At 39.6% G+C, this 15129-nt stretch overlaps 1 protein-coding gene across 2 annotated transcripts in view; it reads left to right on the plus strand.

Annotated features, from left to right (window-relative positions):
* Positions 1-15129, plus strand: part of diaph2 (diaphanous-related formin 2) — a 345406-nt gene that overhangs the window by 272626 nt on the left and 57651 nt on the right. For both annotated transcript variants that reach the window (XM_076102904.1, XM_076102905.1), the window contains one exon: positions 8891-9055. In XM_076102904.1, coding sequence (XP_075959019.1) covers positions 8891-9055 — 165 coding nt within the window. The remainder of the gene's footprint in view (positions 1-8890; positions 9056-15129) is intronic.

The raw sequence follows: 15129 nt of genomic DNA on the forward strand, positions 1-15129 counted from the left end.
CTTGAAGGCAGGAGAATACATTGCCATATAAACACTCCCAGCAGTCGAGAGGCACACATCAAAGGCAGTCCAACATGATATCTTTATGCAAACAGAACTGCCTGGCTTGATTACTGCTCTGTTCAGGAGGCATGCATTAAGTGGCCACCTAAGAGGTCCCATTCCCAGCCTTATACACCGTGATCACAGGAAGATGTAATCTCGACATGCTGTGAGCAAACCTTGGTCAAATAGCACTTTTCAAATACTTCCCTACCTTTGTAAAGCTGCTTGCAGTAGCAGATTGTATAGAGAGAGTTTACCACGTCACGATAATTCAGGCAACTGTGATTTGTCAGTCGGTATAAGTGATCATTTCTTTTATTTTTTAACATTCCTTTGCATCGTTTTGCTGTTATCGTTCCAAGCGTTGTTTGAGATTTCACGTGTAATGTTTCTGCTTTACCACATTGTAATGACTAGTGAAGATAAGCAAAAGTAGCTGCATGACTGGAGACGCAGCAGCTGCAGTGATTTATGTCTTTCAAATCACAGCAGCAGCTTGGTGCCATATTTTTGTGTGTTTTTATATTTTAGGGCGTCCCATGCTCATCATGCCCTGCAGACAAGAAGACTTAATTGTCAGATCAGATAATTGATGAAAATTCAAAATAGATATTATAACATTATAGATAGATTGTTCTTATCGATGATAAACACAAGATTGTACACGAAGTTTAACCGTATCCATATTAACCTCGCAACAGAAAGAAGTCATGTTGAAACGGCAATCTTAAATTCATTTGAATGTGCTATTTGTATAGGACAGATCAGTAGGACTGCAGTACACCTGCAATAGTTATGAACCGATGAAAACAGGCTTGACAATGCGTGTACGTGTGTGTGTGTGAGAGTCATTTTGTGAAACACTTGTTCGAGGCAGATAGACTGTTAAAACAGAGAGACAGAGCATGAAAGCGATTGTGATTCCTCACCGTCATTGTCGCGTATAACTGGATCGACATATATGCAAGGAAACAAGTCCATACTGTGCGTCCCACATATTCTTTGTACTCCCTCAGTAGAACAACCAGACGTGTCTTGTAAATTGATCATACTATGAGGAAATAACTGGTTTTTCTTCCCAGTAGGAGGCAATGAGGCTAATATATTATCTCGAAATAAAGCGAGCCAGGTCAGAAACTGGGGCAATGTAAATGAGACACAATGCGGCCGCAATTGTGTTTGGCACTAAGCTGTGTGGATGAAGCAATAGTGTATGTTATTTAAGTATTCAAAGGTGTGCAGTAAATTAATCTAAACTAAATTCAATATTTTAACTAAGAATTGTTACTTATATAAGGAAAATATTGTGTTATTTTTCCTACCAGATTCAGACAGCTTTGTGCTGGTGGTTGTAGTTATTGACGACCTAATCAATGAAGACTACTCATGGGTGTTTTTTCCAAATAAGAAATATTGAAACATGCACTCCAATTGGGTTTCCTGTGGATGTTCAGCTATGTAATCCGGTGTACAAGCTTACCTATGTCTATTGTGTGACGCCTGTGTTCCTGCACATGCTTGTCTCTTCAAGGGGCATCTCGCGAGCTATTGTCATGGAGAGGTAGGGATTGATGTGTACCGAGTAGATCAGCGTCAGGGGAAACAAGAGACTTGACCTTTCACAGTTTGACAAGTATGAACATTGTAAACACAGTGGATTTGCATTGTCATGTTACCACTCTGAACATTACACTGAGAGGCACAGGCCATGGGCATTGATGTGACGTGAGATTGCTTTGAAGGAGGATGAAAGGATGACAACAGCAAAATTGTGTGTGCACGTGGGTGTGTCTTAATAATCCTAATCTTAATAGGAATGTGTTGATTTTACACGCACTCGCTCATCCGGCACCATTATAGTTGACACCAAATTATTTTTCACATTTTTCCGTGCTATCTCTCAGCTTTTTAATAGCCTATACATGATTCAACAGGTCATTCCCATGGACCTAATCCCCTCATATCTTATTTATATGGTCTCTTTTCCTTTATCAGATGTAGTCATTACGACCAACACTCTGCCCCTCATTGAGTTGTTCCAACACCAGCTGGGTGCTGTAGTGAAGTGCTCTGAATGCTTGAGCTGAAACAACCTTCCTCTCTACAGGTATAAATATTTCAGAGGCAGACGGGCAGAATAAATTGACAGTAAAATTGACATCAAATCTGGCTTTTAATTTAAGAAAATAAGGAGGAAGGAGCTGCAGGGGAGATGATGGAGAAGAGTGTAGAGAGAAGAAAGGTCATGATCCCTGTGCCAAAGTGGTTATATGATTTAGTGAGCCTGTGATGTGTAAAAACACATCTCTCACAGTTATTAAATATGTATGTATACGCTATTACTCTTTACTCTCTATATATTACATATAATAGTATGTAGCTACATTATATATATAATGTACATATTAGGGCTGGGAAAGTTAACGCGTTATTATCGCGTATAATAACATCGCATAATTAATTAACGCCGGCAATTATTTTATCGCGCGTTAACGCAGTTTTTTTTATTATTAAGCGGACATTTTTAACACAAGAACCAGGCAGCGAGCGGTGAACAGCTGTTTGTGTGGCGTCTCTTCCGTCTCTTCCTGTTTCCTTCACCTACATTCCCCTGGGTCCTAAGTCCCTCCATGTACAGCTTTTTACCACCCTCTATGTACCAACGTATATTTATAACAAATACCACACACATTACGGTAATCAGCGTTATGTGTCTTACCAAAATACCAAAAAAGCAATGATTCATTTAAATTATGTTTTTTTGTTTGGAATATATATAATAAGCATATCATTTAGTTATCGCTACTGAGAATTTAACAAACGTAAAAAACATGACGTAGATAGGTTTGCAGTTTTCAAGGTGTATATTTCAAATTGCATCTATTACACACATGAAGATAAAGTTGTGAACACCAGCTCAATATCTATTATCAGAATAACTGTATTTTAACTTCTACTGTGTAAAGAGAATACAGCTGTTAAAAAGAACCTTATTTGTTTAAAGTGTTTGCAAACCAAATATTATTGCACTTTTGTTCATAGAGCAGTACTCTTAAAATAAAAGTGCGCAATACACTACTTTTGAATTCATTATTGAATTTTGCGCTGATTAATCGCGGTTAAAAATGTTAATCCAGCACTAATATATATATATATATATATATATATATATATATTATATATATATATATATATATATATTATATATATATATATATATAGAATGCAAAGTAATTTAGGAAGCATTTGAGACACTGAGGTTAAGGTTTGATATTGCTACAGTGGCACAATAAGTATTACATAAATTACATTTTGTGAAGGGGAGGGAGATGGCATCAAGTAATCACCACTTCGCTGGCACCTTCTGTAATCCAGCATAGAGGGGGGTTGGGGGGTGGTACTGTGTGTGTGTGCGTGCGTGCGTGCAGTGTATATCTGCCTGTGTGCAGTGACAAAGACGAATCAACAGGATAGAGTTTCTCGATGGCACGCGATTGACTTTCATCCAAGGTGTTGCTTTGATTACTTTGGACAAAGTCCAGCAATTTTCAGAGAGTAGTATTGTTTCACTAAGCCATTCAGTTTGGTACAGATTTAATTATTTTCACCATGTGAAACAAACCTGTCTTGAATTCTTTCTTCTTGGCCTCTAAGGCTCCTATTTCACACAAGCTGAGATTGTAGAGCCCTACAACTAATTGTCTCTTGTTCTTTGAGTATCAAGTCATTTTTTATTCAGATCAGTTCGGAAATCTATGTCGGCTCAAAGACACTAGAATACTATTGCTACTTGAACGAATAATTCTGCTGTTTTTTTATTGGATACGGTTGCTGCAGGACTCGTGAATTGAAAATGTTGGTCTGTTGAACATTTAGTCTGTCCACCACTTCGATCCAGAGTTAAATGTCTCAACAAGTATTGGATTGGTGACAGTAAAATTTGGTGCAGACGTTCATGTTTACCACATATTTAATTATATTAACTAAAGTTCATAAGCCCCTGACTTTACTGAATTTCCTTTAGCAGCATATTGAAGTTGTCAATTTTGGTTTGGAGTGAAAAGTTATGATACAAATTAAATGGATTGCTGTGATGCACAGACATTCATGATCCCCAGAGGATGAATTGTATTAACATACGTAATTTGTCATCTAATTTGCATAGCAGTAAATGTTAGCATGCTAAATACGATGGTGGGCATTATTTGCTTAACATCAGCATGTTGACATTTTCATCGTGAGCATTAGCAATCGGCTCAAAGAATCACAACTGAGGTAAAGCACTGTCGCTTTGTTAGAGCTGCTAGCATGGCTGTAAAGGCTGTAGCAGGGCTGCTTTTTTCTAACTCGTAACTTTTCATTTCCTTGGACTTTGTAGGTGTAGTGTATTAAATACAAATCAGCACTGCTGGACTTGTCCTGTTCTTTAATGATATTTATAGAGATGTATTAATGCCCACACAGAGTAATTATAGTTTTATTCAGATATGTGACTGTGATCTACACCTTTAAACGTACAGTATGCTGCCCCGTTTAAATTGTGGCAAATCCTCCCTCCTCTATGCCCTCCCTCTTTTCACTATACCCTCCCTCCTCTCACACACTTCCCTCCTCCCTCTACCCACCTCAGCACCAGGTCCCATCCCAATTTTCCGGAACTGGCTGCTCTGCTAATTCCCTCTGAGAGCCCTATTGCCTGTGCTTTGGCCCAACTCGGGATGCTGTCAGCATCAGAATGGTCCTGTCCTCCTCACTTAGGATCCTGACTTACTGGACTAGGAAACTCTTGTAAACACAACAACACAGTATTAATGAACTTACTCTGATTATTGACTCTTTCTCTATAATAAACAAATTGGACCTTTTTTTAAATGATGAAGCAAAGACAAACAATTTTAGATGTGACACAGTATAAAAAATGACTTCAGGTTCATTCATGCACAGATTTGAGTAGCTAAAAATATTTTACATCTAGTGGCCTTTACATCTCTCTCTCTCTCTCTCTCTCTCTCTCTCTCTCACTTTGTGCCCTACATCTGCACTCCATTCCTTCATCCCTCTCTCATCCTGCTCTCGCTCTCAACATGATGGGTTGTGTCCAGTCAGTGGGCAGCTTTGGTGTAATTTGGCCCACAGGGGCTGTTGGCAGTAGGTGTGGGGATAAAGGGAGCAGGGATGGTGGGGTTTGGAGAAAAGCAGGCTTAGTGTGGGGCCTTGGATGGAAGGGCCAGCAAGCACATAGGAAAAGCATTAAATAAACATTAATGCAACTAGGTTACAGGAGATTTATTAAGGAGGCTTTTTGGGCCCCCACTGTTGGGTTTTATGCAGCACTTTAATAACTCTCTCATGCACACAGGTAAACAAACCAGGTAATGTATTGCCATCCTCATAGGTGACCATTGTAAAAACAGTTTTAACTTTGTTTTGGCTCATTTCTCCTCTCTTTCTCGGTTTTATCACCAAATTGAATTGAGTCTGACTCCAAAAAGCTTCTTTTTTTTTTTTTTATTACATCTAGGGTAAGTCTGACTTGGATATGATTTTGATGTCACTTTGTGGTGTTAAAAATGAGTGCCCTTAATCTGAGCTTACTGATGTTAAATGTACCCTTTTTGGCGTGTCAAACACAGATAAAAAGTGACTGATTAAACACAGTAATGAGGACACTGTGGCAGCACAAGAAACTAATTTGAGACTTTAACAAGGACAGGGCGGCTTTTGGCAACAACAGGAGATTTGAGAGAGAGAGAATTCTAAAAACATGAACTAGTAGAGCACTGCCATCGACGTCACATTTCACATCTGACATTGTCTTTGTAAATCAACACTGTCAGATGAGATGCTGTCAGAAACTGGAGTTGTTTAAGCCAAGCCTTAATGTGTTATGTTTAGTGACATGCTACTATTCCACAAGCCCTTTTTGAACTTGGGCTTGGATTGTTTATCCTCCAGTTATTCCAGACTCAGTTATTGAAATAGTCTTAAAAACTCCTGGGCTTTGCAGAACTCCAAGAAAGACAAGGCGCTGAGCGATAGAGTGCCCATATTTGCATAGTGTATTTGTGTTCTAATCTGACCCTTAGCGTAAAAATCCAGGGATATCTTTAATAGCATGTACATTTGCAACTTTGAGCACTCAAGCCCTGGAGCAATTGTCTGGCTTTCCATTGTTGAGGTGCAGTGCACAGAAAGTGCAGCACTTCGCTGAGGACCGCTAGAAGAGGAGAGCAGAGACACACGGGGTCGGGGCAACCAAAGGCTGCGTGACGCTTTACCTTGAGACCCATCGCTTTTGCTCCCTGCTCTGCTTCAAGCCCAAGCGATGAGAATACCAGACACAGCTCAGACAGCCTACTGATGAAAATTCACTCTCAGTAGAAGAGAAAGAAAGGAAAGTTTTTGTTTGAGTCAGAGAGTTTTATGGAGAGAATATCACGGAGAAATGTAGAAAGAATTATAAATTGAATGTGTTTAAAAGTGGTGGACAGGAAAAAAGGAGAAAGACGTAGAAAAAGAGAGAAGGAGAGACAATAAAGGATAAAATACAACCTGACAGAGAGACATTCAAAGAATGGGTCTGTGACCATGTGCATGTGTACTATATATACATGTATGTGTGTGTGTGTGTGTTTGCCTGTTCATTCTGTGTCTGTATGTGTGTTTGATGAAGGCTCCAGCATACCGGCTGTCTCGCTGCAGGATAGTGTGCGTCAGGCTCCATCAATATGACACGTCTTTGATGTGGAAATACAAGGAGCAAAAGCCCAGTCAGCCTCAGTCCAGTACCCAACGGGACCCTTTACCACCGTGCATGTGCATACATGTGTATTTCAGCGTGTGTGTGTGAGAGAGAATGAGAGAGTGAGAGATAGGAGAGAAAAAACAACACGGAGCGCCACAAGCGGCAACAAGCGGCAACAGTAACCACTGCCTCAATATTTTAAACTACCATTCTACAAGGAGGGCAACCGTTGTGAACTTAAGATTTCCTGACCTCAAAGCACTTTGGACTCTGCTGTAGAGAGGAATCAATAATGTATCTAAATGTCGTTAATAATCAATTCCATGACAGAATAATATAAACATGTATTTAGCTGACACATTAATGTTTGGCTTCCTTTTTGAAATGAACCTGTTGCTGATTCTTGTTTTCAGTTGACCACAATACATATTTTATCCTTTGTAGACATGTTTCCATTCTGACCAATTAGGCATCATTGAGGGGAGTATTTTAAGTGAAGCACAGTCTAGAACTTGAAACTGACTGCAGTAGTATTTTTGGATTAAGCGCTCATATTTAGTTTCACGATGTTGTTGTTGGTGGTAGATTGGAACCTAGAAAGAGATAATTTTTTATTTACAAGAATCATTCCAAGACTCACTGTAGAAATCTGTCCGGTTTGGATGTTAAAAAGATTTCTTTCTTTTGGCAAAAGTTTAACTTTTACGTGTACCGGGCCCCTGAGTTTTCACACACAAGTGCAGTGAGGTGGAGGTGGACAAAAGAACAGATAAGGACCGGCTGACAGAAACAAGGGGGATAAATCATGTCCAGGCAGACAAGGGGATAAAGAGAGGGAAGAGGAAAGACAGAAGGATGAGTCCATCCATCGGGCCCGTGTGTGGGCTTGCTGCTGACCTGGACCGTGCCGGTGATACTGCGGTTGAAGTAAACACTTGCAGGGAGGTAATCCAACCAGCCTACCATTTCAACGCTTTTATTTTCTGTCAGTTACGCAAAGACCTTTTTGCATACAGGCTTACATGTGAGCATATGAACAGTAAGAGCACAAATACATCACACACATGCAGGCACGTGTGAATGTGTTGTTTGTATCCACATGGGGGACACAACAATTCCTGAACCTCAACATGGACGTCTACCAAGATAGCAACGAACAAACAAACCATGAATACTGTATTCACTAAAATGATTCACTGTAAACTGCATACGTTTCCAAAACACAAAGATATTGACTCAAAAACCACATCGTTACTATTTGTGTGTTATTGTCTTGCTCTGAAAGTCGGTTCTATCTGTTATGATTACATTGTCCTCGGAAACATGAGCAGCCAAGTTAATCAAAGTTCTTTGTAAGAGAAAACAAAGGTCAATGGCCATTTTGACAGAACGTACTTATTGTTGTTGGCCACAAATTGTTGATGCATTGAAACTGGTGCTGGTGGAGTTTATATTTAGGGTAGTTTTTTTTCTTTGTTTTGTCTATGTTTGCAAGTAAGTACATGTATCCTGCGTGCGTTTGAGTCTTGGAGTCTCAGACTCACATGCAGTGCAGTCTCCATGAGGTCAGTGGCTGCTGTGATAATGCTGAACTGATGCCGGCTGTCAATAGCCATTCACCAGGAGAAAAGTGCTCGCCTGTTCAGTAAATTACACAGTGCGACGTGAGCTGTGAGGTTCACAACAACCTGACCCCACTGTTGTTGGGAGAAACAATAGAACAATGACTGCAATAAGCTTTTCCAGCAACCATCTGTGTCATGCTGCTGACTACAAAACACCTTTCTATTACTCCAGGGCTGCAGCTATTAGCTCACCATGGCATTGACTCCAAAGTGAGTTAGAGGGGTTATTGTAATGGCACATTCGATTGTCTCTGACCCTCCTTCATCCAGGCTTTTGTTTTGTTGACCTTGACATAGGTGGGCTTTTTGAATGCAATAAAGACTGAAGTGATCATTTCTCAATGTGGCTTGTTTTGTTGTGGATGAACATATTTGTGAGGTGTCATTATATTGCTGATTACAGTAGTATTATAGTCGTTTTGTCTGAGCTTGACATATGTTTTTCTCCATTTTTCCTTAACTCTGTGTTTCTCACGACTTCTCCAAGCATTCCCGTGAGCAGTATGAAAAACTGTCCACGATGCACAAGAACATGCAGAAGCTCTATGAGAGCATAGGCAGCTATTTTGCCTTTGACCCCCACTCGGTCGGTGTGGAGGATTTCTTCGGAGAACTGTCCAACTTCCGCATCCTCTTCATGGTGAGTATATATAGATTATGGTTTGGCACATATACATGCAAAGTCTCATGTTTATGGTTCTTTCCAAGTAGACACACACACAGAAGCCACCACCCACACATAAACATTCTTTCGTACACAATTTCACTTGCTTATTACACACACATCGGGTGTCATTGAAATGTGAACAGAATTTGTGTGCGCACATCTTCATCAGGGTTTCAGGAGGTCCGAACGAACATTACAATGTTATGCTTTTATGGGTAAAACTCATGTGTGCGGGAACATATTTTCAGCAGGAGTAGCAGCCCTGTATACATGCATGCTCCCAACAGCTTACTTGCACGTGTTTATTATTTTATACAGTTAAATCTTACATAACAAACAGTATTTTTCATATGATGGACAATAGTTCAACTTAAACTGACTTAACACACAAGGGCTGATCTCTTACTTTGCACCACTATGAAATTTTACCTGAACAATCTGTATCAGATAGTGTTGCTAATTACGACCGCATGTCTACCTGTATCTGCCAGGCAGCGTAAAAAAAGCAGTGTAGATAATAAATAAATGTGCCGAGGGAAGTACAGATAACATGCAGTGTCACTTTCGCCACTGGACGTCTGGTTTTGGAATATCTTAAGTGAAAAAAATCGACTTCATTATTTTGCTATGGCCAGTAATGTTAAGCAGCTCCTCTAAACCGTTGGCTGAGGTGAAGGCGTGCAGTCATATGAGAAAAGTGTTTCCACTGTGTTTCTCGAGGAGTTAATATTCAACTGTAATCTGGACGTGAGTAACAAGTGAAACATTACACCTGATAGTCCATCAAGGTTTGTGCTTTTGAGCCAATCAAATTCTAGTTTCAATTCCAGGGGGGGGGATTTCACTTTCCTCATATAAAACTGCAAGGTATTGGAGAGTGCACCGTATTTTCTGGCCACCTATTTTGGTCTTTATATTCCCTTGGTTGGCCCTGACATGCTTTTCATGTGTTTTTCTTCTAAGTTCTTGCACCTGCTGTGTGATTTCCTTTCATATGTCATTGTTTAGTAGGTCATAATGCCACTGCGTCTGCCAACGATTTATTTTTTTCATTTTCTCCAACGCCATCGTAGTCTTGAAGGTTATGAACATGGGTCTCTGTAACACTTTAGTTTAAATCCCCCTTTGTATTATCTATAATCAGCATATAAATAAATAGTTTATAACCAATGATAATGTGATTGTTAGCAGATATATCTGCTAAATAATTTATTGGTGAACAACTACAACTCCTCCTGTGGTCACCTGTAGTTGGAGGCTGCTGTAAAAACAGATAATGAATGACAATATAGTAAACCACACAGTTGTGATGATAGATAATATGTCTTCATAGGAGAAATGTTGATTGCTTACAAATACCATACATTAATAAACACTTAAAATGTCCTTACGTCTGCCCACAACTGCATTATAGTACATTATAAACCATTTATTAAATGTTTGTACAGCTTATGTGTGAAGTGTCTTAACTTACCCTCTTCTTTTCCTAAAAATGGGTTGCAGAAGTTTTATTCAAAATCAGTTTGGTCCAATCGACATGCTGGATCTGGCATGTGTTTTAAATCTGGATACATAAGAAGATAATATCACAAACGAGACCCTTTGTTTTAAAAGTACATAGTTTGAATACAGAAGTAAATAAATCGATTAAATATTATATTAATTATGATATAGGTAGTATGTATAGAAGCTAATGCATATGCAGCAAATGCAGCTAACAATGCATATTTTCTAATCTGCATGCACTGTTCTATACATCCAAAAATTGCTTGATGGCATTTACCCAAGTATCCTGAGTTACAGATGCTCAAAGCTACAGAACATAACATATATACATATATATATATATGCTTAGAATAGGATAATGTATAATAACAGTGTCTTACTGATAAAAGAGCTCGATAAAGGCTTGGGCAAGCCGCTTTACCTGTTAAGCATACATTCATTAGCTTGCAGTGGTTTGTGTCTATGTGTGTGCATGTGCCATCTCTACAGGGCATTGCAGATACCGCTGGAATGTATTAGGGGGTAATGAGTCTCGAGAGGAGGTTAGGATTTTAAAATCCTAAAGTCGGTGAAAATGCCATCCACTCCACCTGAGAGTTTTAAACTATAATGCAGGGAAAATAAGTCTTTTATCTACTTCTAATGAAATTTTAATTTTGGGACACTCCACAAAAAAGAAATGTTATAGAATATATTCCATAAACGCTCCTCCTTCGGCACTATATTACTGTGTTTATTATGTAACGCGTTTAAATTCTTGTCCAGATTTCTACAATAAATGTAGAAAGAGAATACACAAGTGGGAAAAGTCTGCTTCTTCCAGTTTTATAGGAAATGTGGTTACCGAGAGCAGTGAACAAAGCAAACAGGGGAAAGCAGATCAGTTGTTAAAGAGGTCATATTAATGACAAGGAAACACCACATCCTCTCAGAACTAACCAAGAGTTCTTTTTTTTCCTGAGTAGACAAGTCTGTTAAATATCTATTCTTTTGTTTTTCCACCTTCTACAGTCTGCCCATCCCTCCTGGCACCACCCCGAATATTCCTGGTGTCAGGATGATGACTCGGTGTCTAGAGGGCATGCTCTCAGTCTTCTCAATCCATTTATGTGAATGGCAGGGTCCCCTTGTCTGAATCCTTTCCTCTCTTTATTCTAATACCCATCTGAAACCAACTTTTCATTCCCACTGATCAAAGTGCACCAACACACAACACAACGCTCCCTCAAGGATTCCAGAGTTGCATATCTCTAAAAGAGGCATCCACCCAAGAAAATAAATTATTCTCTCAAGCAAATAGCTGCATATGAATATTTTATTACTGATTTAAACTTTCCTGCGATGGATAAGGGGAGGGAACTGAGTGGGATAAAGTGTTGTGCGGTTGAAATTGGGGGGGCTGGTTTTAATGTATTCATATAAAAACAATCCTTTAATCACCATATTCTTCAGATATTATTTATAGTTGTTGGCTCCTCTGCTATGCTGACAGAAAGGCTAATCCCATCTGCTCAATGGAATCAATGGTTGTTTCTACTTGAATGTTTTCATTTCCTTACTCTGTGAAAATAACTGAGCTAGCTCCTTTGCAGCATCCTCCTCAGCTTTTTTTTTTTTTTTTGTCAGTGAAGGAATTTTGGGGAGATGTCTGCTAGTTATTTACCTTTTGACAAAGTCGACCTACATCAACCATCACTGATTTCTTCCAAATGGCAAATCTAATGAATATTATGACTTCTTGGCAGCTAATGTAACTTCTTGATATGCCTGGTGTGCCTCAGACCTTTATTTCAATATTGAGTTGTTTGACTCAGACAGAACATCTCCGCTAACTTCTGCCTTTGTTGCATTGCCCTGTGTAATGCATTCACAGCACAAAGCATCTGCAGTATTAAAGAATTCCATTGCAATACAGTCACCTTAAATTGCTTTTACTAAAAAGCTAGGGCTTAATGCACCCGACCGACATGAGCATTTGAGTAAACGCATTGACAGACAGTCCTCACAGAACTGAATGTAACTGATAAGAGAATCCATTAACTCTATTTCCCTTCTGTTTCATCTCTCTTTCTCTCCCTCACTCCTGTACCATTCTCTTTTTTATTTCGTTTTTTCTGCGGCCGATGAAATATTATTTGATTCCAGCACATGGAGACAGTATTCGAAGAGTCCAACAATTTGTTAATTTAATGCTGCTGCCATATTCTGAAATAGAGTGTGAGTGAAATGCAATCGCAGGGTGTGTATGTGTAATCCTGACCAAGAGCATTGGGGATGAGGATTTTTCCCATTAATGAGTTATCAAAGCGCAGCAGATGGGCTGGGATGAGCTAACAGTCTTCCTTGTTAATTGAGTGACTTTCTAATAAGACCAAAAGATCCAGACCGGGTTCCCAAAGTAGCAAGATAGAGCATCTATGAGATTAGAATGATGATTTGTGTGTGTGTGTGTGTGTGTGTGTGTGTGTGTGTGTGTGTCCGGGTGTATCCGTCCACTTCGGAGCCCATTTGATATTTCTAAAGCTTACTAATTCCTTCACAATATGACAAATTATCATAATCATGCTAATAATGCTGAAGATGAGGCTCTGGCAGTGCCACTCTCCCCCACCTTCTTGCTGAATCACTGTCGTGTTTCCTCATTATTTTCTCTTGCACTAGCATGACACATAAAAATCATTGCACCAGATTTTGGAGGTCACCTATCAATATGGGAATACATCTATACCGCAGAGCAGAAGTCTCACAGTCTGTAACCTATAACTTCTTGAAGCTACACCCCCCCCCCCCCCCCCCCCCCCCCTCCACACCCTGGCACACAGTGTAACAGATGGCTAATAAACACATTTGCTGCTTAAAGCCCAGACGCTGTAGTGTTTGTAAAATTCAAATGAGATATAGCAGCGACACTCTCTGTGTGAGATCGCTGGTGCAACTGAGCAGTTGGAAATACTCATTGCTCCCTCATTGGATTGGCAAACTTGTATGCATGGGAAGGGAGCCGTGCTGTGGGAGATGTATTGTGTTGTGCAGGGTCAAGGAAGAGCAGCAAATACATTGCATGAATTATTGAAAGAACAGACCCCGAAAAAGGAAAATGCTGCCTGGCCCTTGTTAGTAGATTGGACCTGCGTCGCACAACATTTAGTTTTCCAGTCAGTTATAGATAGAGGTGTACTTATAATCTCCATCTTAGACACACTGGAGGCCATGAGAAGAAATGAGTGTATGTCACACCCATGGCCTCTGGTGTGTCTAAGATGGACAGGCTTTTAGGCTCATAAAGCCTCAATGTGCCGCCTCAATAGTGTTGTTGACAACTCCAGCTGGCATTAAGGTGCTATTATGCTAAACCACACATTTTGTTTTGTCTTTTCGTGAAGATTCTTATTCTACATTTGCATACCATTTACATACCCCCCTGAGCAATATGTACACGGTACCTGCACCGCATTTTCCAACTTAAGACCAGAGGGGTTCAGGGCACAAAGCCAGTCATAAACGTGGCCTGTGGACTGCAGGGTTCAGTGTTTTTTAAGGATTATCAGGTAGAATCAAGGCCACGAAGGACAATGTCTATCATGGTAGATAATCATAGGGGGTAAATATTTTGACCTTTTGGGTTAGTTTGAAGTGCTGCACTTCTGACTTAGACTTTGTATCGTATCTTTTCTTCAACTCCTCATGCTGTATTTGTCAAATGTTTCCAAAATATGTGCCTGTGTTTGTCTGTGGGTTTAATCTTTATTATTATTGATAGAAAAGAAACTATTTATAAGAATTTAGTTTGCGAACAGAATCCTCAATTTCTTTGATTGGTAGCAAGTACTAACAAGATAGTGGGTCTCAATTATTTTCTTTCTTTCTTCCTGAAGTCGCGTACTTAGGACACTTAAGCAAGTTGTATTCCTGAAGAGGGACATGCAATGAAGTCAATATTTCTGGAAAAGCTTGTAAGTGACCTTTGTGTCCAAGGACAGAGGATGTTGTATGCTGTGCAGTTTGCAAAGCCCTCGGAGGACAATTTTTTATTTGTGATATTGGGCTATACAAATAATATTGAATTGATTTGAATGAATGAACCTCCATTGTAAATGGAATTGCATTCATATAACGCGTTCTAGTCTTCCAACCACTCAAAGCGCTTTACACTGATGGCTGAGGCTGCAATACAGAATGGCAACCTGACCATCAGGATATAATCTAAATGTTCATTCACACACACACACACACACACACACACACACACACACACACACACACAAACACACACGCACTTACACTCACACCGATGGCACTGCCTTCAGGTGCAATTTGGGGGTTAAGTATCTTTCTCAATTACACTTCTTCATGTGGACTGGAGGAGCTGGGGATCTATTTGCCGAAAAACAAGATAATTCAGACAACTAAATGGATTGTTTTAATGTAATATCTAAATTGCTCTGTGGTGCTTAATGATGTTATGTTTCAAGACCCCAGAAGTTAACAAGTCTTCAGTAGACTGTGGGAATTATTGGATATTACATATTTAAACTTTGTTT

Source organism: Anarhichas minor, unplaced genomic scaffold (genome assembly GCF_050575085.1).
Source record: "Anarhichas minor isolate MPS153535 unplaced genomic scaffold, ASM5057508v1 ptg000028l, whole genome shotgun sequence".
Classification (NCBI taxonomy): Eukaryota; Metazoa; Chordata; class Actinopteri; order Perciformes; family Anarhichadidae; genus Anarhichas; species Anarhichas minor.